This window comes from Pelophylax lessonae (genome assembly GCF_965119305.1).
Source record: "Pelophylax lessonae genome assembly, chromosome: 4".
Taxonomy (NCBI): domain Eukaryota; kingdom Metazoa; phylum Chordata; class Amphibia; order Anura; family Ranidae; genus Pelophylax; species Pelophylax lessonae.
Genome location: NC_138771.1, coordinates 317,006,148 through 317,031,157, shown reverse-complemented (window position 1 = coordinate 317,031,157; position 25,010 = coordinate 317,006,148). Strand labels below are relative to the sequence as shown.

At 42.1% G+C, this 25,010-nt stretch overlaps 1 protein-coding gene across 1 annotated transcript in view; it reads left to right on the top strand.

Moving 5' to 3' along the window:
- GRK6 (G protein-coupled receptor kinase 6) overlaps positions 1-25,010 on the top strand; it is a 120,180-nt gene that overhangs the window by 57,348 nt on the left and 37,822 nt on the right. The window contains exons 5-9 of the mRNA XM_082252692.1: positions 4,579-4,679; positions 4,874-4,966; positions 5,128-5,191; positions 13,860-14,000; positions 17,891-18,081. Of these exons, the coding sequence (XP_082108818.1) occupies positions 4,579-4,679; positions 4,874-4,966; positions 5,128-5,191; positions 13,860-14,000; positions 17,891-18,081 (590 nt within the window). The remainder of the gene's footprint in view (positions 1-4,578; positions 4,680-4,873; positions 4,967-5,127; positions 5,192-13,859; positions 14,001-17,890; positions 18,082-25,010) is intronic.

The window sequence follows — 25,010 nt, the reverse complement described above, 5'->3', positions numbered from 1 at the left end:
CATCAACATGGGGGCAAGGTGCTTTGAGGTGGGGGGTGCAGAGCACCCCCTGCCCCAAAGCACCAACACCCCCCCATGTTGAGGGCATGTGGCCTGGTGTGGTCCAGGGGGGGTGGGGCCGCTCGCTCGTCCCCTCCCCTTTCCTGGCCTGCCGGGCTGCATGCTCGGTTAAGGGTCTGGTATGGATTTTGGGGGGGACCCCATGCCGTTTTTTCGGCATGGGGCTAACCTCAAATTCCATAACAGACCCGAAGGGCCTGGTTTGGAACCCTGGGGGGGACCCCACGCCGTTTTTTTCCCATTTTGGCGTGGAGTTCCCCCTCAAGATTCCCACAGCGCAAGTCACCCCGCAAGTCGGATCCGACTTGCGGTGCGACCTCCATTCAAATCAATAGGCTCCCATAGGGAACCATTGATTTTGAATGGAAGAAAAAAAAACGTATAACGTGGCTTAACGCACGTTAAGCAACGTTATAGCAAAGTTATTCAGCTTTTAGCAGCGTCAGGCGTTTTTAACGCTGTAACGCTGGTCCTCAGAACGCGCAGGTGGTGGGTTCTTGTTGCAGCCTAAAAACGTCTAAGCCACTTACAGCTCAAAAACGTCTGAGTGTGCATGAGGCCATAGAATAACATGGAGGGGCGTTTTTAGGCTGCAAAAAGAAAACGCCTGACGCTGCTTACAGCGGCGTTAAAAACGTCCCGTGTGCATGGGGCCTTATAATTGCTCATATATGCCCAAGATGTTTAATAAACTGACCTTTTTATCTTTCAGTTTCTGCTGGCATTGCTGGCTGTTAGAAGGTTTCTGTTCTAGGTGGAGGGATACCAAATGCACATCACCTGGGGCAGGAGCCAATGCTGTAGAGGTAGCATTGGCTTATGCGGTTCTTGCTCCCTCCACAGCCCATGTTTCCTCCGCCGCCGGATTGTTTTAAATTTTTTTATTGGGAATGTTTTATAGCAGAAAGTAAAAAATATTGTGTTTTTTTTTTTTTTCAAAATTGTCGCTCTTTTTTTGTTTATAGCGCAAAATCTAAAACCGCAGAGGTGATCAAATACCACCTAAAGAAAGTTCTATTTGTGGGAAAAAAAGGACATCAATTGTATTTGGGTACAGCGTCGCATGTCTGCTCTGCGCAATTTTTTGTTAAAGTAACGCAGTGCAGAATCGCAAAAAATGGCCTGGTCATTAAGGGGGGGTAAAACGTTCCAGAGCTGAAGTGGTTAAAATGCTTGAAAAATGGATGCACATTGCCCTCCAGTGACATGCATTTCTATATGTGTTGATGTGCATTGAAATGCATGATGACATGTTTTTATGTAACAAAATAATAAAAAGCTTTCTTTTTCTCCATAGATTTGCATTTTGTTGGTGTGCTTTTTATGTGCATTGTGTTGTGATGATAAAATGCATACATGTAGCATTTTAACACAACACACTGCCCTGTACATACCTCTAACATTGTGGTGTAAACAGGACACATGGAAAACAATTGTTTTCTTTGTGTCCTTGCAGTAACCTGTGTTCAATAAAACACTGGTCACTGTGGTATGTGTGAAGAGGGCCTTAAATGTAATTCTAGTACTACAGTTTGTCTTGATGGTGTCATCCTTCCCTTTGACAAATTTGTTGACAAACTGTCCTTTCGACTGCACCCTCGTAGTGGGGTATAAACAATTCTGCAGAAATGCATCCCCCATCCTCCTGATATGAAGAGCTCCCATATGTGCATCAGTAAACCATTATTATTCCACCTTAACCACTTCCTGCGAATCGACGTAGCCCTACGTCGGCTCAGAGAAGTGGTTGTACTTCTTCAACTAGAGGAATCATCCCGGTACCATATTTTAGAGCCCGCGGTTGGCTTTCAGGCGGTAATGACCGATGCGGCTTGGGAGCCGCTTGGCCGTTATCCCAGCGAGTGGGAGGGGATACCCACCCCCCCTCCAGCCACCTTCCGCCACTCTGCCCAGATCTCCCGTCCCACTGGGAGACCCGAGCAACCAGCTGGCATGTCCGCCAGCTGGTCGAACGAAGTCCGGAACAAAGCCGAATTCGGCTTTGATCAGGTCTCCGATGTAGTAACCCGGAAGTGAGGATAACGTCACGGCCGGGTTACTCGGCGGCTAAAGGCGCCGAATTTAAAAAACTGTCAGTATTCAACAATTTTGACATTTTTGAATACTTTGAAGTGCAGTGGAGGTAGACCGCAGACCCCTCCATAAAGAGTACCTGTCACTGCCTATTACAAGGGATGTTTACATTGCTTGTGACAGCAATAAAAGAGATCAGATAATTTCTTTTTTTTTTTTTAAACTGTGCTAAAATTAAATTTACATAGGAAATTTTTTTAAAGCGCTCCCATCGCCAAGAGCTTGCGCACGAAAGAAAACGCATACGTAAGTTGTGCCCGCAAATTAAAGTGGTGTTCAAACCACACGTGAGGTATCGCCGCGATCGCCAGAGTGAGAGCAATAATTATAAAAAAAAGAGTTACTCTGTTATTTTAAACTGGTAACTGTTAAAATATTTTAAAGCGTCGCCTATGGAGATTTTTATGTACCGTAGTTTGTTGCCATTCCGCGGATCGGGTGTGCGCAATTTTAAACCGTAACTTGGTAGGTATCTATTTACTTCTATTTACTCCGCGCGACATCATCTTTTACAATATACAAAAAAATAGGCTAACTTTACTGTTTTTAGTTTTTTTTAAATGCAGTGAAATTAATTTTTTCCAAAAAAATGGCGTTTGCAAGACCGCGTGACAAAAAAATATTGCAACGGCCGCCATTTTATTTTCCAGAGTCTTTGCTAAAAAAATATTTATAATGTTTGGGGGTTCTAAGTAATTTTCTAGCTAAAAATACAGATTTTAACTTGTAAACGTGTGTCAGAAATTGGCTCGGTCCAGAAGTGTTGTTTTTTTTTTTTTTGTACCTTAACCCCTTCATGCCTAAGACTAAAATAAATGTAAACGCCTAAGCACAATTTTGCAACTTTGATACAATGTGTTAGTAAAATTGTACATATTGTCACAAATACTTTGTGCATCCAGGTGGATTATAACATGTTTTTTCAAGACAAATTGGGCTTTCTTTTGGTGGTAAATTGTAACAGATACAGTATCCCCTGTTTTTTAATTTTTTTATCAAAGGTAAAAAGGCCCAAATTATAAAAAAAAAATAAATTCTCCTGCTCCTGGCGATTGCAGGGATATACCACATATGTGTTTGTATGTTGTTGTTTGTACCCATAGCACAGCCCAGAAACCATGGTGCGCATTTTTTTTATTTATTTTTTATCCTACCTAAAACTGACATTGACCCTAACTGACAGTGCTACTAATTTATTTTTTTTTTATTTTTTTAATTCTACATAAAATATGCTGGCATTGACCCTAACACTCACCCTAGCAAACCTTCATCTTATTTTTTTTTTTATTATTTTTTTTTTATTTGTTTTGTGTTTTTTTTTTTTACACACTTCAGTTTGTTTACATTTTTCGCTCCTGCAAGAAGAGGAAGATACAACATATCTTTATCTTCATTCCGAAGAGGAAGTAAATACATGGGCGAACTCACAGTGATTGATTACTATGATAGCCAATCAGAAGCTATCACAGCAGTCAGGTGACCTGGAACCAAAAGTCACAGGTCCTGAACGTTAGTACGAAACCCGGGGCTCTCAGTGAGCCCCCGGTCTCTGTGCTGGGAGCGTGCTGTGCGGAGTTCTCCCAACATAAAGGGAGATTTGCACATATGCGGCCTCACAGCAAAAAAGACCAATTCCGTTAAGCTTCATATCTGTTGTCTGTGGGAAGGGGTTAATTCTCTGTATTAAAGTAAAAAAAAAAAAAAAAAAACACCTATGTATGGGAACCCCCCCCCCCCCCCCCCCATCCCAATCTCAATCCAACCCTGTGCCCAAGAGCAGCGGCTCTCTCCTCTCTCTCTCTCTCTGCTCACTGAACATGTAGGAATCAGCGGGAGCCATTGGAGAATGCAGGGGTTGGGACAGAGCTGCTCTGTGTGTGGCAATGGACACACACAACGTGTGTGTCAAGCAGCTTTCTACAGCACTTGGAAGGGGGGAGGAGCCAGGAAAATCAGTAGGGGACCCCGAAGAAGTGGTTCAGGGCTGTTCTGTGCAAAATTATTGCACAGGGCAGGTAAGTATGCCACGTTTGTTATTTTACAATCCCTTTTAAGACAAGTGGTCTTGGCTGAATTCCATAACAGAACATTTGTGTTAGATCCGCTCTGTATCCTTGCCTCTTCATTTGGTTCTCTGTGGGAGGACATATCTCCATAACAGTGCTGACCATGCTTGTATAATCACTTTGGAATTCCCAAGCCTTGGTTTAATGTGCTGTGCTACTTAGTAAAGGTCATGGGTCCCTTTTTCAATGTATGTTTTTCTTTCTAAATGTCTGTCCTTATGTGTGTCTAATGTGATAATCTGTGATCCTAGTGTCATTATACAGTGTTTCATGCATGTCATGAGTGTACTGTTTAGAGCTTATTTCTCATTAGTTATACAGAGTCTGCTCAACTACTTTTTTTTTTTTATGTTAACAGAGTGAAGATTATATCACGGAGGTCCCTGAACAGCTGGTCAATGGTTGTAGAGACAGTTTGGAAAATAAACCGTGCAAAGAACTGTTTAAAGACTGTTCTAAGTAAGCCAAGATTCAGACATGTTATGTGACATTGGTATATTACTCCTTATAATTATAAAATCTGATGTGTCTCAGTCTTATGGCAGTGTACAGTCATTTTCTAAGAGACATGTACACCCAACCTGGTCTTGTTACAAGTAGTAGCAGAATCTTCTTTTATCTCATTACCATTTTTATTATTTTTGTTTTTTCAGACTTGTCCATGACTTCCTCAGCATGGCTCCATTTTCAGATTACCTGGATAGCCAATATTACAACCGCTTTTTACAGTGGAAATGGCTGGAGAGGTGAGAAATAATGCATTCCTGCAAAGTTCTTTTCTGTGCAGGCCCTGCTCCTTTGGGCCTTAATATGACAGATGTATTAAATGGTGTGAATAATGATACATTAAATAGCATACCAGTATCACGTTGACAGTCTCTCATCCGCTGCTTGTCATTCTTTTCAGGCAGCCGGTCACAAAGAATACATTTCGCCAATACAGAGTTCTGGGCAAAGGGGGATTTGGTGAGGTAAGAACTAATATGATTTTCAGTGTATCTTAAAATGGTTGTAAAGGCAGAAGGTTATTTTGTCCTAATGCATTCTATGCATTAAGATAAAAAGCCTTCTGTGTGCAGCAACCCGTGGTCCATCTAGATCCAGTGATGTTCCAGGAGTGTCTCGGGACTCCCCTCCTCATTGGCTGAGACAGCAGCACGGCACCATTGGCTTCCGCTGCTGTCAATCAAAGTCAGTCAGCCATTGAGGAGAGAAAGTGGGTGGGGCTGCGCTGGGCCGTGGCTCTGTGTCTGAATAGATGGGAGCTGTGGCTTGGTTTGGGTGCCCCCATAGCAAGCTGCTTTCTGTGGGGGCACTCAACAGAAGGGAGGGGCAAGGAGAGCCGTAGAGGGACCCGAGAAGAGAAGGATCAGGGCTGCTCTGTTCAAAACCACTAGACAAGGCAGGTAAGTATAACATGTTTGTTATTTTTAATTCTAATCACTTTAACCACTTACCGCATATCGACGTATATTTACGTCGGCAGACTTTGCGGGGGTATACCGGGATGATGCCTCTAGCTAGAGGCATCATCCCGGTACCGTGGTTAACAGCCAACGGTCGGCTTTCCGTCGGTAATGACCGATGCGGCTCGGGAGCTGCTCGATTGTTACCCGGGTGAGCGGGAGGGGACGTCCCCCCCCCCCCCTCCCGCCGCCTTCCGTGACTTTGCTCGGGGCTCCCGTCCCACCGGGAGCCCCATGCATCCAGCCGGCACGTCCGCCGGCTGGATGGAGTCCCGATCAATGCCGGAAATGGCTTTGATCTGGTCTCCGATGACGTAACACGGAGGCGGCGTCCATGACCTCACTTCTGGGTTACTGTGCTGCAAAAAGCGGCAAATTTAAAAAACGGCTGTATGCAAAAACGCCGTTTTCGGCGTTTTGCATACATGGAAGTGTAGTGGAGGGGTCTAGGGTCTTTTAGACCCTCGATCCCTCCATAAAGAGTACCTGTCACTACATATTGGTGTCACAAGGGATGTTTACATTGCTTGTGACAGCAATATAAGTGATCAGATTTTTTTTTTTTTTAAAAACCTGTAATAAAGTTAAAAAAAAAATAAAATAAATAGGAAAAAAAAAATAAAAAATTTTAGCCGCCCCCGTCACCGTTAGCTCGCGCACAAAAAAAAACGTATACGGAAGTCAAGCCGCAAATGAAATCGCTGTTCAAACCACACATGTGAGGTATCGCCGCGATCGCCAGAGAGTGGGCAATAATTAAAAAAAAAAAGAGCTACACTCTAACTCTAAACCGGTAACCGTCAAATACATTTAAAGCGTCGCCTATTGAGATCTCTATTGACCGTAGTTTGTCGCCATCCCACGCGGGGGGGGGGGCGCAATTTTAAACCGTAATATGTTGGGTATCTATTTACTCGGCGTGACATCATCTTTCACAATATACAAAAAAATGGGCTAACTTTACTGTTTAGTATTTTTTAAATGCAGTGAAATGTGATTTTTCAAAATTTTTCCAAAAAAATGGCGTTTTAAAGACCACTGCGCAAATACCGCGTGACAAAAAATATTGCAATGACTGACATTTTATTCTCCAGAGTCTTTGCTAAAAAAATATATATGTTTGGGGGTTCTAAGTAGTTTTCTAGGAAAAAATACTGATTTTAACTTGTGAACAAAAAGTGTCTGAAATAGGGCTGGGGCTAAAGTGGTTAAAGGGCAAGTCGAAAATTACCTAAACTAATCCTAACAAGCACCACCCAGACCTCTTAAAATTGACTAACCTCCCCGCACCCAATCCCAGCCACTTACTTCCTGTGGCCCAGTGTTTACATCATTGGCAATTAAAGCAGAGTTCCACCCAAAAGTGGAACTTCTGCTCATTTGCTTACTCCCCCCCCCCACCCCACCGATGACATATTTGGCATCTTTCAGGGGGGAGGGGGGAATGGGTACCTGTTTTTCACAGGTACCCTTCCCCACTTCCGGGAGGCGGCGCTGTTACTCGGAAGTTTGGCCCCCTCCTCCTAAAAGCCCCCCCCCCCTGCCGCCGATCCAATCCTAATGCGCCGCAAGGCTTCACTGCCGGGTTCCCTTACCGGCAATGGTGGCGGCAGCACCCAAAAGCTAATGGAAATATTGGCTGCAGTGCCGATATCGCTGGACTCCAGGACAGGTAAGTGTCTTAATATTAAATGTCAGCAGCTACAGTATGTGTAGCTACTGACTTTATTTTTGGAGGGGGAGGCTGGAACTCCGCTTTAAATTCTTATTAGTCCCTGGACTTAAAGGGGGCCTGAGCAAAAGAGAATTTCAATGTTAAGGATGTAAAAACCGGCTCAGGCCACATCTGTGTAACAAAGATAAGTAAGGAGCTGGAGTAGAGGAACGTTAGTCCATTTTAGTTAAGAGGACTGGGGTAGGGGGCCTAGACTTGTCCTTTAATATGACCCTTGCCATTCAGTTTGCTATCTAGTCTAACGACACCTGTGCATGGAGGATATTGCAAGCTTTTTAATATTATTATTAATTTACAGGATTTATATAGCGCCAACAGTTTGCGCATCTCTTTACGCTGAATCAAACAGTACAGTTACGATACAATTTAATACAGGAGGAATCAGAGGGCCCTGCTCGTTAGAGATTACAATCTAAAATTAGTTTCTTTCTCATGTCAAAGCTCTATAGCAATCCTTTGATAGCAGCTGTCAAAAAACTCTGTGGAAAAAAAAAAAAAAACAAAAAAAAAACTTTATTGTCAGATTTGCATTGGTAACATTTTTTTTCTACTGGTTATGCGGTTACCTAGCAGAAAAAATAGCATATGGGCAAGATACACATGGGATAGTAGGCAGTAAGTTTTCTTAAATAACACTTCTAACTATAATAAAAACCCAAGACTCAATAATATGGATTAAATTGGCCTTGGCCGTTTATTATTGGTTTAAATAAATAAATAATAAATTTAATAACTTCTTAACCACTTAAGCCCCGGAAGATTTTACCCCCTTCCTGACCAGGGGGTATTTTGCGATTCGGCACTGCGTGACTTTAACAGACAATTGCGCGGTCGTGCGCCACTGTACCCAAATTAATTTGACGTCCTTTTTTGCCCCACAAACAGAGCTTTCTTTTGGTGGTATTTGATCACCTGTGCGATTTTTTTTTTTTGATCATGCGCTATAAACAAAAAAAGAGCGACAATTTTGCAAAAATAACAATATTTTTCACATTTTTTTTATATGAAATTCCTCCCAAAAAATGTAAAAATCAAAATTTTTGGCCAATTTGTTTTCTGCTACATATTTTTGGTAAAAAAAATCGCAAAAAGCGTATTTTGATTGGTTTGCGCAAAAGTTATTGCGCTTACTAACTAAGGGAAAGATTTTTGTCATTTTTGTTGTTTTTTTTTTAACGCGTAATGGCGGCGATCTGCAATTTTTTTTTTTTGCGGGACTGTGACATTGCGGCGGACAGAACGGACCCTTGACTGACATTTTTGACACTTTTGGGGTTACCAGTGACATTACTACAGTAATCAGTGCTATACATATGCACTGTTCCTGTAAAAATGACACTGGCAGGGAAGGGGTTAACTTTTTTTTGAGAGGGAGGGGTTGTGTGTGTCCCTAGGGGCGTGTTTCTAACTGTGATTGGCTGTAGCTTGAGGTGTAGGAACAGTGATCAATGGTCCTACATAGTAGAACCGTATGATCACTATTCTTACACAGGGGAGAATGACAGGCGGCTTGTTTACATCAGCCGCCTGCCTTTCTCCCGCTCTAACGGACGATCGCGAATTCCCGGCGGACATCGGGTCCGCCGGGCACATGCGCGGGGGGTCCGTGACTGAGCGGGAGCGCGCCTCCGGAGGCGCGCGCTCGCTCCCCAGAGCCTCACAGACTAGTGACGTTCCCTATACGTCACTTTGCCTGTGAGGGGCTGACCGCCGCAGTATACGTACTTGCGGCGGTCGGCAAGTGGGTAAAAAACATTTAAAACAGCCTAGCCATTACAGCTCAGGCTATATCAATAAATTGGCAGATTAATTGCATTAAAACAACTCCCACACTACTTCAAACACAACTGGCCCCCCTTTGCATAGTTACAAAGGTGACTTATCACATAATAACAGCCGCGACATAAGGGGAGGGGGGATGGGGAACACACAGCTTGCTGTCCTCTGAGGCGAATGAGCCCCCTGAGGACCGTACACACCTTATATAGGCTCCACAGAAACTTCTAGAATTTTCTAGCAGAGGGGATGTGTCTACTACAGGTGAACCTATCACCTGTCAGTACACACTGGTCCCACCTCCTTCAGGCTATCCCTAGGCAAAATCCCGCTTCTTTTCCTGAGGAAAAAACCGCCTAAAATCCTGACTAGAATTTTACCCCTATTCTCCCGCCACTTATCCCATGAGGAAAAAGGGGGCATATAAAATGCCCTTTTTCCTTCCATTACACTCCCCTTTCCCCAAATTTAGGGATCTAGTATTCCTAGAGTTCAGCAGTAAAATGTTTTTATCAGATGTTTGTGTGTCAGCTGGTAATGCAGAGATGAATAGAGATGGGAGGGTGATGCAGTGTGCTGCCTCATAGCCAGTAATAAGAACATCCCATGACATGCCACTGAATGGCCATCTTTGTTTTGAAGGTAAAACTGCTCGTACTTCCATAGCTACAACTCGTATTCACTTTTTCATTTTGAAATGCAGTCCATCAATGTATGACATGCATGATTGGTTTCTACGGACATCAAAAATATTTCTTCCTTCAAAAGCTTTAGAGATGAGGGCCGTGTTCTACACCCCCCATTCTTTGTCTGCGGCTTTCTTTTAATTTTGTGCCTGGTGTCTTACCTCATGCGAGCAATTACTGGCTCTTCTAGTTAAAGCAGTCTTAATCCAAATTGCATGCTTTAAATGGACTATTTAGAGATGAGAGAAGAGCATGTCTAATCCCAGTAAATAGACTTGGACATGATTTAGAAAGCTCTGATAATTTTTGCAAGCTTAATGAGGAACTGTAAGAAAAGAACGCTAGTTAATTTTATGGTTAGAAATTCTTCTGTGTTTCTCTATTGTTGTATTGTTCTTAAAGGAGGTTTCCAGCAACTCTTCTGTTCGATGCGCATTGAAGTTAGCATCACTCAGTCAATGGTTTGAATAAAAGTGCAAAGCTATGTCAAGGGTACACATTCTGCTAGCTAGTGATTTGAACACGAAGGCCTGTCTCCGCTCTAAATTATCCTAAAGATGTTCAGTTGGGTTAAGGTCAGGACTCTGTGCAGGCCAGTCAAGTTCCTCCACCCCAAAATCATCCGTGTCTTTATGGACCTTGCTTTGTGCACTGATTCCCAATCATGGATAGAACAGGAAGCGGCCATCCCCAAACGGTTCCCACAAAGTTGGGATCATGAAATAGTCCAAAATGTCTTGGTATGCTGACTCCTTAAGAGTTCCCTTCACTGGAACTAAGGGGCCAAGCCCAACCCCTAAAAAACAATCCCGAGCCATAATTCCCACTCCACCAAATGTTTTGGACAAGTGCATAAAGCCTTTCATAAATGCCTTTTTGCACCGCTCTTTCTTCCCCATGTCATTCCATTTTATTACACCACATAACCTAAGTTCAAAAATTATTTGTTTTTGTTTCTTTGTATGTATGGTTTGCATGGGTTGTTACTGACGTGGTTAAAATTTCATGTCAGCACCTTTAGAAATTTATTTATCTAGAAAAATGGTGACATGTTCAATACTTATTTTAGCATAAATATATATATATATATATATATATATATATATATATATATATATATATATATATAATGTATATGTGTGTATGTATTTGAGTGTGATTGTGTGTGTGTTTTTATATCTGTTTCTATGTTATGTGTTTTATATCTGTTTCTATGTGTGTATATGTGTGCAGAGCATTCCACCATCACATGACACGCTATATAGTATTTCAACCTATCGCATAACACCTGCAGAGAAATTGTCCAAAAAGTCTTGGTATACTGACCCCTTAAGAATCCCTTTCATTGGAACGAAGGGGCCAAGCCCAACTCCTGACAAACAACTCCACACCATAATCCCCCCCCCCCCCCCCAGTGTACAAAGCAAGGTCCCTAAAGACATAGATGAGCGAGTTTGGGGTGGATGAACTTGACTGGCCTGAACAGAATCCTGACCTCAACCCGATAGAAAACCTTTGGGTAGAATTAGAGCGGAGACTGTGAGCCAGGCCTTCTCGTCCAACATCAGTGTCTGACATCACAAATGCGCTTCTGGAAGAATGGTCAAACATTCCCATAGACACACTCCTAAACCTTGTGGACAACCTTCCCAGAGGAGTTGAAGCTGTTATAGCTGCAAAGGGAGGACTTACTCAATGTTGAACCCTACGGACTAAGACCTACATGTAAAGGCAGGCGCCCCAATACTTTTAGTAACATAGTGTATTTCTAGTGTGTGCCTGTTCCCCAGGACTTAAAGCTAAACCCTGGGATAAGCAAATCTTCCAAATCCAAGAGGCCTGTGTAATTTTACTTGCATCTTGGTGTACTTTGTGTATTTCTTCCAGATCTGTGCAGTAATCCAGTGTGAAACCTATTGTCTGTACAGGAGCTTCCTGTAATAAAGATCGTTCACTACTATTCTCTCTTCTTGCACTTTTATCAGTCCCCTTCCTGTAGTTTTCTACAGCAGCCAGTAGTTGGTGGACCTGCTGGGTCCCTCCCACAGCCTTGCTCTCTGTAAACTGGATTTGCAAAGTCACTTGGTTCACACAAACTGGATATATATCTGTTTTGCTATTTAGACTCCTGTGTAAATAAAAGGTTTTTTTTTTTTTTTTTGCCTGAAGTTCAGCTTTAAGAAGTAAACTTTAACTCTATTTTTACTATATTTGGCATCATACCTCCTGTTTACATTTTTTTTAAGCAAACATATATGTCCCAAATTCCAATAATCTTTGGACGCTGTGTAAAATTTAAATAGAATGCAATGATCTGGAAGTTTGTTTACCCATATTTTATTCACAACAGTAAATAGAAAACCTATCAAATGGTTAAACTGAGAAAATATACAATTTTAGGAAAAAAATAAGGTCATTTTTAAATTGACGGCAGCAACACATTAAAAAAAAAAAAGTTGGGAAAGTAAGGGGTAATAACAAAGAAGAGCTGGAAGAACATTTTGAAACTAAGTAGGTTAATTGTCAACAGGTCAGTAACATGATTGGGTATAAAAAGAGCATCTTAGAGAATCGGTGTCTCAGACGTAAATCCGTGATAAGCTGCATCTAAAGATCGTTGAACAATTTCAGAATGGTATTCCTCAATGTAAAATTGCAAAGACTTTACATATGTCATCTACAGTACATAATATAATGAAAAGATACTGAGAATATGGTAGGTTAATTGGATCCTGTATAAAATTGTATGTATGAATGTGAGTTAGGGACCTTATATTGTACGCTCCTTGAGGGCAGGGACTGATGTGAATGTGTAATGTATATGTAAAGCGCTGCGTAAATTGACAGAGCTATATAAGAACCTGAAATAAATAAATAAAAATAAATATGGCTTCGTAGGCGGATCCGTGCTGCTCAGCGGGGGGGATCGATACACAGATCCCCGCTAAGCAGGCAGGTGACAGCTCCCTCTCCGCTCTGTGTGCGGAGAGGGAGATGTCAGAACCCCATGCATCTCTATGGGGGGCACAGATGAGAGCGGACCGCCTGTCCGCTCTCATCCGATCCGATCCCCTGGAAGGATGGAAAATAGGGTTTCCATCCGTCCGGATTTCACAGACAGGATCGGATGCGGATGTCAGCGGACATGTCTCTGCTGACATCCGCTGCTCCATAGAGATGCATGGAGGATATGATCAGATCCGCCTAAAAAACTGACAGGCGGATCTGATCGGATTGCTCGTGTGAAAGGACCTTATGGAGAAATCTCTGTGTGCAAGGCCAAGACAAAACCTTGGATGCTCATAACCTTTGGGCCCTCAAACCGAACTGCATTAAAAACAGGCATGATTCTGTGATAGACATCACTGTATGGGCTCAGGAATACTTCCAAAAATCACTGTTTGTGAACACAGTCTGTCGTACCATCCAAAAAACAAATGAAAGCTCTATCATGCAAAGAAACCATATCTGAATATGATCTAGAAATGCCTCCGTCTTCTCTGGGCCAAAGCTCCTTTAAAATGGTCTGTTGCGTAGTGCAAAATTAGGCACATTACGGGTCACATAGAAGGGCACATTATATGGGGGATAGCAGGGCACATTACATTACCAGTTTATTTCATATGCTGAGCAACACAGGGAAGTGGCTGTCATCAGTACTCTACTGGCAAGTTGTTGGCCTCTCCTCCCCTTCCTGTCCTGGACAGTAAACTAGTTGCCAAATATGATGTAGACATACACCTGTCTACCTTTTCTTGAAAGACTGTGAAAAGACTATTGGATATATTGTTTTCTTCTTCTTATTATTATTTTTGTCAGCCTATCTCCAGTTGCTCTTTTGAGAAGAGCAATTTCTGGAGTGTCATCTGCACATAGGCAAGGTAAAACCTTTAGTAAACAGAACGTTTGAGTAGTTTGTTGGCATTGGCTGGAAATACATTTACAATCCTAATCTTTATTGAATTACTGTATCTAGGTTTGTGCCTGCCAAGTACGAGCAACAGGCAAGATGTATGCATGCAAGAAACTCGAGAAGAAACGTATTAAGAAACGGAAAGGGGAATCCATGGCCTTAAATGAGAAACAGATCTTAGAGAGAGTCAACAGCAGGTTTGTAGTAAGTACAAATCCATCTGTAGGTCTAGGGGTTGATGATCAAGCAGGGAGGGTGCATTCAATACATAGAAAACATCTGCATCTGTACGTATTAAGGGAAAAGTAATTGGTCCTTGCAGACTGGGTAGTCTTTACATTTTTTTAATTGAATCTATATTTAACTCGAAAGAGTCTAAAGACTAGTCTAGACAAGTCTGCAAATTCCAATCCGAAGACTAAATGTACTTTGGATTGTGAATGCTTGATTTAGCCGCCAATGGTTTCACAACAAAATCTTTTTTCAGCACTACCATATATAATATTTTATGGAGTAAATTTATTTGTACCAGATGGCTGGTGCAGTTTTAGCTTTTTATGCTGGTTCCATGTGTATACAACCTGTGAGTTAGCCTGACATGCAGTAAATGCTGGATGTAAGTATATCTTCCAAGAGTTTGGTCATGTTCAGGCTCTTTATTGTACGATGAGTGGAGTTTATGTGAGAAAAGGAAGGAATTCATTTTTTCCTACTGTGTGTAAAGTTGGTTAATGGTGGCTATGAGATAAAGTAGAGACTTGTCTCTTGCTACCCTAAAAATGTAGTGCCTAAAATAAGATGATCACCTTGGTCTTTATAGATACACTGTAAGCTTAACGGTAAGGCTGGCCATAAACGGGGTAAATTTCGTTCCTGCAACCACGGGTTGCAGGAAAGAAATTCCCACGATTCCCCCATCAACACAGACCATGTTTACTGGGGAATAAGCAATTGTCTTCTTCCGGTGGGGGTGGGCGGTGGAAACTATCCCCGTTGGGAGAAGACCGTGATTATTGCTTGTGGCTAGAACAGCTGCTAGCGATAATTGCAAGAGAATCCGGCAGGCTGGTTGTACCCAAGTTGATCAATTGATCAACTTGGTACATTCAGCCTGCCCATGAACGGTTTGAGTCTTGGCTGGTTCCTGCTGAACTGGCTGAGATTCAAACCATGTATGGCGTCCTAAGACGTGGACATTTATAGCTGTAATGGGACCGTATAGATGAAGTTTCCCATGATGGCCTATTAAGGTTGATGCTCAGTTGAGCACAGCAATGCTGCTCTTCTGAAGTAGAGAACTGCAACAACCTTGTTTTAAAAAAATGCACTCCAGTGAGTTACTTATTTTATCTGGCAAACATACCCCCAGTCCTGTATATACAGTTTACAGAAGACGATTGAGGGACAAAACTTGGTCTTCTGATCCTCTTTTCTTCTTTTTACTTTCAATCCAAACTGAAGATGCAACAACGTTTTTTTCCTACATTGGTCAGTTTTCATTTTAAACCAATCAGTGTTAGTGCCAGTTCACACTTATGCGATCACAGACATTGCATATGATTCGGAGTGCACTGCTCCTAAAATCACATGCGATGCAGCCATACAGTTTGTATGGCTGAATTCACACCGCAATCGCAGTGAACTCGCACAGGACCCTTTTTTTGGTCCGCAGCAGAATCGGATCGCATGGTGGTTCACACCAGTGTGATCCGATTCATGTGCGAACTGTCAGATCGCACTGCGATATGCGATCTGATCTGGGGGTGTCGTTCACTTTGGATTGACACCCCCAGCGTATCGCATATGGCAGTGCGAACTGCCTGTTCTGCGGATGCGATGCAGGAACACGCAGTATATTCGCAGTGTTCCCGCATCGCAATAGTGTGAACCGGGACTTAGTGTCCATTCACACTGGTATGACTTGTCAGGCGACTTGGTCAGCCTGACAAGTCGTGCACCGTCGCTCTTACTGTGTAGTACAGGAGCCGTTCTAATAGGAGCGACACAAGTCGCTCCGACTTAGAAAAAGGGTCCTGTACTACTTGGGGGCGACTTGCATTGACTTCCATTATGTGAAGTCCGTGCAAGTCGCGCCGAAGTCGCGCTGCACGCGACTTCGCAGGTCGCCTCCGAAGTCGGAGCAACCTAATGTGAACGGGGTCTTACTGTAGATACAAAGCACACATTTACCGCATTTAAAAAAACATATCTGGTACAAAGCATAGTTATTTATCAAATCATTAAATATGTTAACATTGTGTGTATTTTTTATTTACTTTCATGCAACAAACAAGCAATAATGAATATGTTTTAAGTATTAATGGTAAAAAAAAATAATAAAAAAGCAATTAAATATTAATTAAAGAGAAAAGGGAAAGGATTTGGTCATATTGGCTGATTTAGGGTTAACAAAGGGATAAATTGGAATATTAAAAAAAATTCACTTTCACTTGCGGGGCTGCTTTAACTGATGTATACTGTCTACCACATAGACTGTTAAAAGAAGTACCCTAAATATGTTGTAACAACAGTTAAAACATACTTATCAGTGAAGCTTTCAAACACTGTTTGCTAGCTGCATGTACACAGAACCTGCAGGCAACTGGTCCTGTGATTTTGCTGACAATAGCGCTGGAGGAAGACCAGGGCTTCCAAGGTACTTCAGTGAAGATTTTTTTGGGTCAGTAAAGCCAAAGAAATGCCGCTCTAGATCAGTGGTTCTCAATTCCGGTCCTCGGGACCCACTAACAGGCCAGATTTTAAGTATTACCTTGGGGGATGCAGACTAGAATACCACAATCACTGAGCAGCAAATGAGATCACCTGTGATGTAATTTAGTTATCTTGCAAACCTGGCCTGTTGGTGGGTCCCGAGGACCGGAGTTGAGAACCACTGCTCTAGATGAGTGACAGACTCTCACACATTGTGAACAGGAATCCAGGGTGCTGCACAGCTTATCTGTGAGATTCGGAGACCTGAAAAAAATCCAGAATATTGCTGCACTCCTTGGTAACTTTATTGAAGTATTAAAAATCACATCACAGGTATGACCGGGACATAAAAGGTAACGCGTTTCGTGCTAAAGTTAGCGCTTACTCAAACCTCATCATACACGTTACCTTTTACCAAGGGGTGCAGCAATATTCCGGATTTTTGCATGTCTCTGAAGATCTTTTGGGGTTTAACCACAGGCATTAAAGTTTTTGCAGGTCTCTGCTCTGAAGCGCTAGGGCTGGTATAGATGATAGGCTTAACAATTCAGGATAAAAGTTGTTTTCAGGGCAAGATGATGTTTCATACATATGACTGTCCTCTAGAACAGTGTTTCTCAACTCCGGTCCTCAGGGCACACTAACAGGCCAGGTTTGCAAGAAAACTAAAATACATCACAGGTGATCTCATTTGGTGCTCAGTGATTGCAGTATTCTAGTCTGCATTTCCCCAAGGTAATACTTAAAATCTGGCCTGTTAGTGTGCCCTGAGGACCAGAGTTGAGAAACACTGCTCTAGAAAACTAAAGCTTACTCCTTCAAGACTTAAAGTAGTTCTTCACTTATTTCCTGTAGCTTCTGACTTCCAATAATAGGACACTTACCTGTTCAGGGTGTTCAGGGATCAAGCGCGGTCCCTACCCGAGGCTCTTCGACCATCTTTTGGTCCAGGCACCGCCACGTTTACTTTCGGAAGCCAACTGTTACAGCTTGTGGCTTCACGGCCAACTGCACATGCGCGAGCCACGCTGTACTTTGTGAACTATCCTGCATCTCCCTGGGACCTGTTACGTGTCCTAGAAGACTACAGGGGAAGGACGGGGGCACCAACCACCAGAATACAATATTGCAGTGGGAAGGATACTGCTTAATGTATGGCCAGTTTCTTAGGCAGCATGATTTGAACTAATGTTCTTGCCATTAGTCAGCATTATTGACATGTGCCCACCTAGGAGTAACCTCAGATAAGACAAGAGTCCTATAGAAAGATGTACTCATAAAAATACAACTTTACTTTTTAAACTTATTGCATGCCATAAACCTTTGACATCAATATAAAGGTTCGTTGTTCCATATAAATAAGAAGAATATTTTACTTGCAGGTTAGTCTGGCTTATGCATATGAGACAAAAGACGCTCTCTGTCTGGTGCTAACACTAATGAATGGAGGTGATTTGAAATTTCACATTTATCACATGGGCGAGGCTGGATTTGATGAAGATCGAGCAATATTTTATGCTGCAGAAATTTGCTGTGGCCTTCAAGATCTACATCAAGAAAGAATAGTTTACAGGTATGCATAAATGTGTGTGTATCATGTGTGCGTCGTATATGTACTATGTATGTATTTTTTTTATATATATATATGTGTGTGTGTGTGTGTATATATAATCTCCTGCAGGCAACTTTTTATTCATTGATTTTGCCAAATCTATGCTATAAAATCGATCCTTACTTATCTTCTGCACCCTATTTATTCACTCTGTTTATATGATGTTAATTAACTGCCTGCTGAATGTTAATGAACCACAAATATTCAGTTTACTATTTGGGTATTTGTTCAGGTAAAATAAATGGCTAGTGTTATAACCATGCTGTAAAGATTAGTAAAAATTGGGAGGATGGCCTGTGGCTCAGAGTATGCTTCTGTCAGTAAACCCAATGTTCACTTAATTATGGCGATCACAACAGGCCTTGCTACCAATTGAAAGTCACACAATTCTATACATCTCATGTGGTAGGACTTTCTTATAAAACATAGTAATTGTTAAATCGTAAATCACCTTCTCTATTTGTCCTGTTTACCATCATCACCAAGAGTGAATGTACAGTAAAATCCCAAATTTTGGGTTGTTGCCAGAACTGAAATAGAGGGGAAATCTTCCAGTGGTGACAACCAGGACCAGGAATTCCATCACTTTGAAGAGATTTCCTCTCATTACCTGTTTTGGCTATGGGACAAGAAGTAAAGGGAAATCTCCCCAATCGGTCACATATGGCAAAAAAAAAAAATCTGATGGGGATAGAACTCTTCTTTTACACTCTCCATTGATGGCTTATCTTCACCTTTTCACACTTTTGTATGGTAAAGCAGGGTCAGTGATAGCACCAACCAGCAGTGTTTGATATCTTTTACTTTTCCTTTTAACTGCACAGGATCTTGAAGGATACATGTAAGTAGAGCTTTACATTGCGATCACTCATTGCTAGAGCATTGAATGCTGTAATAAAAATCTCTTTGTTGCATATTCAAAATGAACATGTCCTTTGCCTGCAGAGGGCTAACTGGTGGCTTCAGTTAATGTTAGCACTCTCAGTTGCCTACATTTACCTTATTTACTTACTGCAGTTTTACAGAATTACCAATCCTTCTGGGTGGAAACCCTTTCTGTCTACATGGCACTAACAGTCCCTCAGATGCAGAAAAAAAAATGAAGCATGCAGTATGTACAGTGCCTTGAAAAAGTATTCATACCCCTTGACATTTTCCACATTTTGTCATGGTACAACCAAATAGGTAAATGTATTTTATTGGGATTTTATGTGATAGACTAACACAAAGTGGCACATAATTGTGAAGTGGAAGGAAAATGATAAATGGTTTTTAAATTTTTTTTTTTTTTTTTTTATAAATAAATATCTGAAAAGTGTGGCATGCATTTGTATTCAGCACCCCTTACTCGGATACCCCTAACCAAAATCTAGTGGATCCAATTGCCTTCAGAAGTCACCTAATTAGTAAATAGTCCACCTGTGTGTAATTTAATCTCAGTATAAACACAACTGTTCTGTGAAGCCCTCAGAGGTTTGTTAGAGAACCTTGGTGAACAAAAAACATTGTGAAGGCCAATGAACACCCCTGACAGGTCAGGGATAAAGTTGTGGAGAAGTTTAAAACAGGGTTAGGTTATAAAAAAATATCCCAGGCTTTGAACATATCACGAATCACTGTCCAATCCATCATCCGAAAATGGAAAGAGTATGGTACAACTGCAAACCAACCAAGACATGGCTTTCCACCTAAACTGACAGGCTGGGCAAGTAGGGCATTAATCAGAGAAACAGCCAAGAGGTCCATGGTAACTCTGGAGGAGCTGCAGAGATCCACAGCTCAGGTGGGAGAATCTGTCCACAGGACAACTTTTAGTCACTCCACAAATCCATCCTTTATGGAAGAGTGGCAAAAAAGCTATTGTTGACAGAAAGCCGTAAGAAGACCTGTTTGCAGTTTGCAAAAAAAACATGAGGGGGACACAGCAAACTTGTGGTAGAAAGTGCTCTGGTCAGATGAGACCAAAATTTAACTTTTTGACCTTAAAGTAAAATGCTAGGTGTGGGGGAAATCTAACATTGCATATCACCCTAAACACACCATCTCTGCCATGAAACATGGTGGTGGAAGCATCATGTTGTGGAAATGTTTTTTTTTTTTTTTAGAAGGACAGGGAAGCTGGTAAGATGGATGGAGCCAAATACAGGGAAATCTTAGAAAAAAAACCTGTTAAAGTCTGCAAAAGACTTGAGACTGTGGCAGAGATTCACCTTCCAGCAGGACCCTAAAAATACAGCCAGAGCTACAATGGAATGGTATAGAACAAAGCATATTCATGTGTTAGAAAGGCCCAGTGAAAGTCCAGACCTAAATCCGATTGAGAATCTGTGGCAAGACTTGAAAATTGCTTTTCAGACGCTCTCCTTCCAATCTGACAGAGCTTGAGCTATTTTGCAAAGAAGAATGGGTAAAAATTTCACTCTCTAGATGTGCAAAGCTGGTAGAGACCTCCCCAAAAAGAATTATAGTTGTAATTTCAGTGAAAGGTGGATCTACAAAGTATTAACACAGGGGGGCTGAATACAAGTGAACACCACACTTTTCACATATTTATTTATAAAAAAAAAACTTGAAAACCATTCATTATTTTCCTTCCACTTCACAATTATGTGTCACTTTGTGTTGATCTATCACATAAAATCCCAATAAAATACAGTTACGTTTTTGGCTGTGACATGACAAAATGTGGAAAATTTCTATGGGTATGAATGCTTTTCAAGGCACTGTATGTGGGATTCTGCATGTTACCAAAGGCAGCTCAGTGTTATACAAAAAATAGATGCAACCTGGCATCCTTTCTTCTTTTCCTAGAGATGTGACTCTCCACTTAAGCCATTAGACGATACTTTGCATATAGCACGTGTCTGCAGCATCAATAGAATAAATCCCTACAGATACTATGATGCTGAAATTCATATGCAGTAATTCTCTCGCTTCTTCTCTCTGGAAGGAATTCATGACTGATATGCCAACAACAAATTCTTCTGGTTGTTGGGTTTGGCAGGGGAGCTCATCTGTATATAGGACAGGAACAAAACAGTGTATGGATACGCTATGCAAATGTACATTGTTTTGTTTTTTTTTGTTAATCTGTTTTCAAAAGGGTTCTGATAAGCCCTTTGCACTGTATATACGATCTTTCTTAGTTTGTGATAATGGCATATCCAAATTTTGTACTGCTGATTATACTTTCTTTTGTGGTAGCTGGGTTTGTTTGCAAGTATGCGGTGGTCTGTTTTGTTTTCAATTGGTCAAAGTAAATTTTTTTGTGACAAAGGCCTCATGCACACAGGGTGTTAGAAAAAATGAGCTGCAAAGCCCACTACCAACGCAAGAAAAAAGCAGCTGTAAAAACGTGCATTTAGTAGCTTTTTCCATTGGCGTCAATGCGCTTTAGCCGCATTAGCTTTTAGCAGCGTTTCTCTGCCTCTATTCAAAATCCGTGGTTGACTATGTGCCATCTTTGATCCGACTTTTAGCCCATTGATTTAAATAGAAGTCGCATTCAAGCCAAATCATGATGACCCGACTTGTGGTATGACGTGTGCTTGTGGGGGTTCCCCTCAAAATCCATACCAGACTCAAAGGGCCTGGTATATAACTTGGGGGAGACCATGCCGGTTTTTTTTTTTCCATTTTGGAGTGGAGTTTCCCTTCAAGATCCTCAGAGCACCACAAGTTGGATCACCACGATCCGACTTGGAAGCGACTTCCATTCAAAGGGCTGTCATAGGGAACCATTGATTTTAAAAAAAAACACCTGAAGCACCTGAAGCAGCCCTCTCTTTCTCTCTCTTTCTCTCTCTTTCTCTCTCTTTCTCTCTCTTTCTCTCTCTCTTTTTCTCTCTCTTTTTCTCTCTCTTTTTCTCTCTCTTTTTCTCTCTCTTTTTCTCTCTTTCTCTCTTTTTCTCTCTTTTTTCTCTCTCTCTCTCTCTCTCTCTCTCTCTCTCTCTCTCTCTCTCTCTCTCTTTCTCTCTCTCTCTCTCTCTCTCTCTTTCTCTCTCTCTCTTTCTCTCTCTCTCTTTCTCTCTCTCTTTCTCTCTCTCTTTCTCTCTCTCTTTCTCTCATGACCTTCAATTTAAAGATTTCCTTGTTGTCACTCATGGACTCTTGTTTTTTTTTTAATTTTATTTAATTTCATTCACTGAATAGTGTGGACATTTATATGATCGTGTGATAATATTTCTTTATACACACATTGTTTCAATATTATGGTTCTGATATAAGTCACTTGATATCCCTAAACGTAGCGCGGCACTTTCTATTTCTTTTTTTTTATACTTCATGTGCCCAGTTTTTAGCCAAGAAATATGCCGTCTTGTTAATACTTTAAAACACACCATTTAACCCCTCTTAAAAGTACAAGCCTTCAGCTGTTATTGTAACCAGTATTTATTGACTGCCAGGGGCAAGACTTCATATATGCTGTCCTAGGCCTGTTAGTAGTTGGAATGGGCAAGGACTACACTGAGCGTTTTAATTACCGTTGTCAGGTTTCTTATTTGCAGCACAAAAAAATAATTGGGATTTTATTGAGATAACCGCACGGACCGACACAATGTAATGCACATTAGAATTGCTTTGAAGTTGGGTGGGTAGAGAAATTGCTTTAATGTGTGTTAACGCTGTGCAATGCATGTGTTGTGCACACAGTAATGCACATTTTGTGGTGTGCATGAGTTGGTGTAGCTCTAGACTTACCTTCCATGAATGTGCAGAGCTGTGGTACTGCAAAGCTTTGAATTGACTGTGCTGTATAGCATTACACCACTACAATATACATATAGGGAATTTTAAGCATAGTATTTTAATGAATCCATAGGTAAACTGATTATCTTTATGGATCTTTTTAACACATTCTCCTACCTAGAACTCAAAAAAATACATGTAAGAGTTTTGGGGGCTGAGGTGTTTAGAAGATGAGAACTTCATTATTGAAAGCAAAAATGTTAGTTATAGCCACCTATTCATATTTTTAGTGCATATTGGAAAATTATAAAGAGGAGAAGCTCACTGCTTTCAAAAAACTTTAGTTATAAAGGTCCAGCACAAGGTGGCAATCTTGACTGTGATCAGTCCCCAATTACACTTAAAGCCGACTGGCCATAGATGGTTCGTGTTTTGGCTGGTTTAGCAGGGACCGGCCGAGATTCAAACCATCTATGAGCAGGCTGATTTGTACCAAAGTCAAACCAATGATCGACTTGGATACAAACGTCAAATTTTTACATGTGATGATTGCCAGCAGCTATAGCCGCTAACATTAATCACTGTGCTCTCCCTGCAAGGACAGTTCCCTGCTCCCCCGCCGGGAGTACACAATAGCCCTCCGAGGGGGAATGTCTCCATCAACACTAACTGTGTTGATGGGGGAATTGAGCGATATTTCTTTTCTGCAACTCGCGGTTGCAGTAAAGAAAATTGCATCATCTATGGCCTGCTTAATATGGCAGCCAAGATTTGCAGAATATGTACTTTCCAAGTTGCCCAATCACCATGTCCCAGGAAAACAAAAACTGACCTGTAGACATTTAGATTGTCACCAAGTCCTGCTGAAATTGTTGTGTGATGTACTTGGACACCATTACCGAAAGCTTTGATTCTGTGTATAATCATTGCACGATCATACTAGCTGTAAAGTACATCTGCCTAGGTATGTATAGCCAAAATAAGCTTACACGAACTAGAAGGAAACAATTGGGAAGAATGTATTAAATAACTGTACGTTCCAGCCCTCTCCGCCATACACTTTCCGGGGGTGAAAAATTGGCAGGCGGATTACCTCAATCAGAAGGCGTTGGTCCAAGAGGAGTGGTCCCTTCATTGCGAGGTGTTTCGTCAACTGCGTCTCCGGTGGGGCACCCCCAAGATGGGTCTGTTGGTGTCTCGGCTTAACAGAAAGGTGCACAGGTTTGTGGCTTGGTCAAAGGATCCTCTGGAGGATGCCACAGACTCGCTGGTGGCCCCGTGGGGTCAGTATCGTCTGATTTACGCCTTCCCTCCTCTCAAGCTTCTGCCAAGACTTCTCTGCAGTATCAAGGTAGAAGGGATTCCGGTCACCTTGGTGGCTCCGGACTGGCCTCGCCGGGCTTGGTACGCCGATCAGTTAAGGCTGGTCGCCGACATTCCTTGGAAGCTTCCTCTCAGGGATGATCTGCTTGCCCAAGGACCGATCGTTCATATTGCTTTAGTCGCTGGTTTTGACGACTAGGCTGTTGAACGCCAGGTGCTGAAGGATAGGGGTTTATCGGAGCCGGTGATTCCTACACTGTTGAAAGCTAGGAAATCTACCTCTAGGGCGATCTACCAAGACGTACATTGCGTGGTGTGAGTCTCTTGGGGTTCTTCCTTGCTCCTTCTCGGTGGCTCGGATCTTGACCTTCCTTCAACAGGGGGTTGAACAGAAATTGGCCTTGAGTACCATCAAGGGTCAGGTGTCGGCTTTGGCGGTCTTCCAACGACCTTTGGCCGCACACTCCCTGGTGTGTGCCTTTCTTCAGGGTGTCCGACATTTGGTTATTCCAGGGCAGGCTCCGTTGCCACCTTGGGATCTTAATTTGGTGCTTTCAGCTCTACAGAAGCCTCCCTTTTGAAAATATTCGGGAGATTCCCCTGCTTACACCATCCCAGAAGGTGGCCTTTTTAGTGGCTATCGCCTCTGTGCGTCGGATGCCGGAACTGGCGGCGTTATCCTGTCGTTCACCTTACCTGGTGATTCACAGGGATAAAGTGGTTCTTCGCCCCTGTCCATCGTTCCTTCCAAAGGTTGTCTCTGATTTTCATTTGAATGAAGACCTAGTGTTGCCTTCCCTGTGTCCCAGGCCTAAACATTGGAAGGAAATTGCCTTGCATGCCTTGGATGTTGTCTGGGTAATTAGGGTGTACCTGGC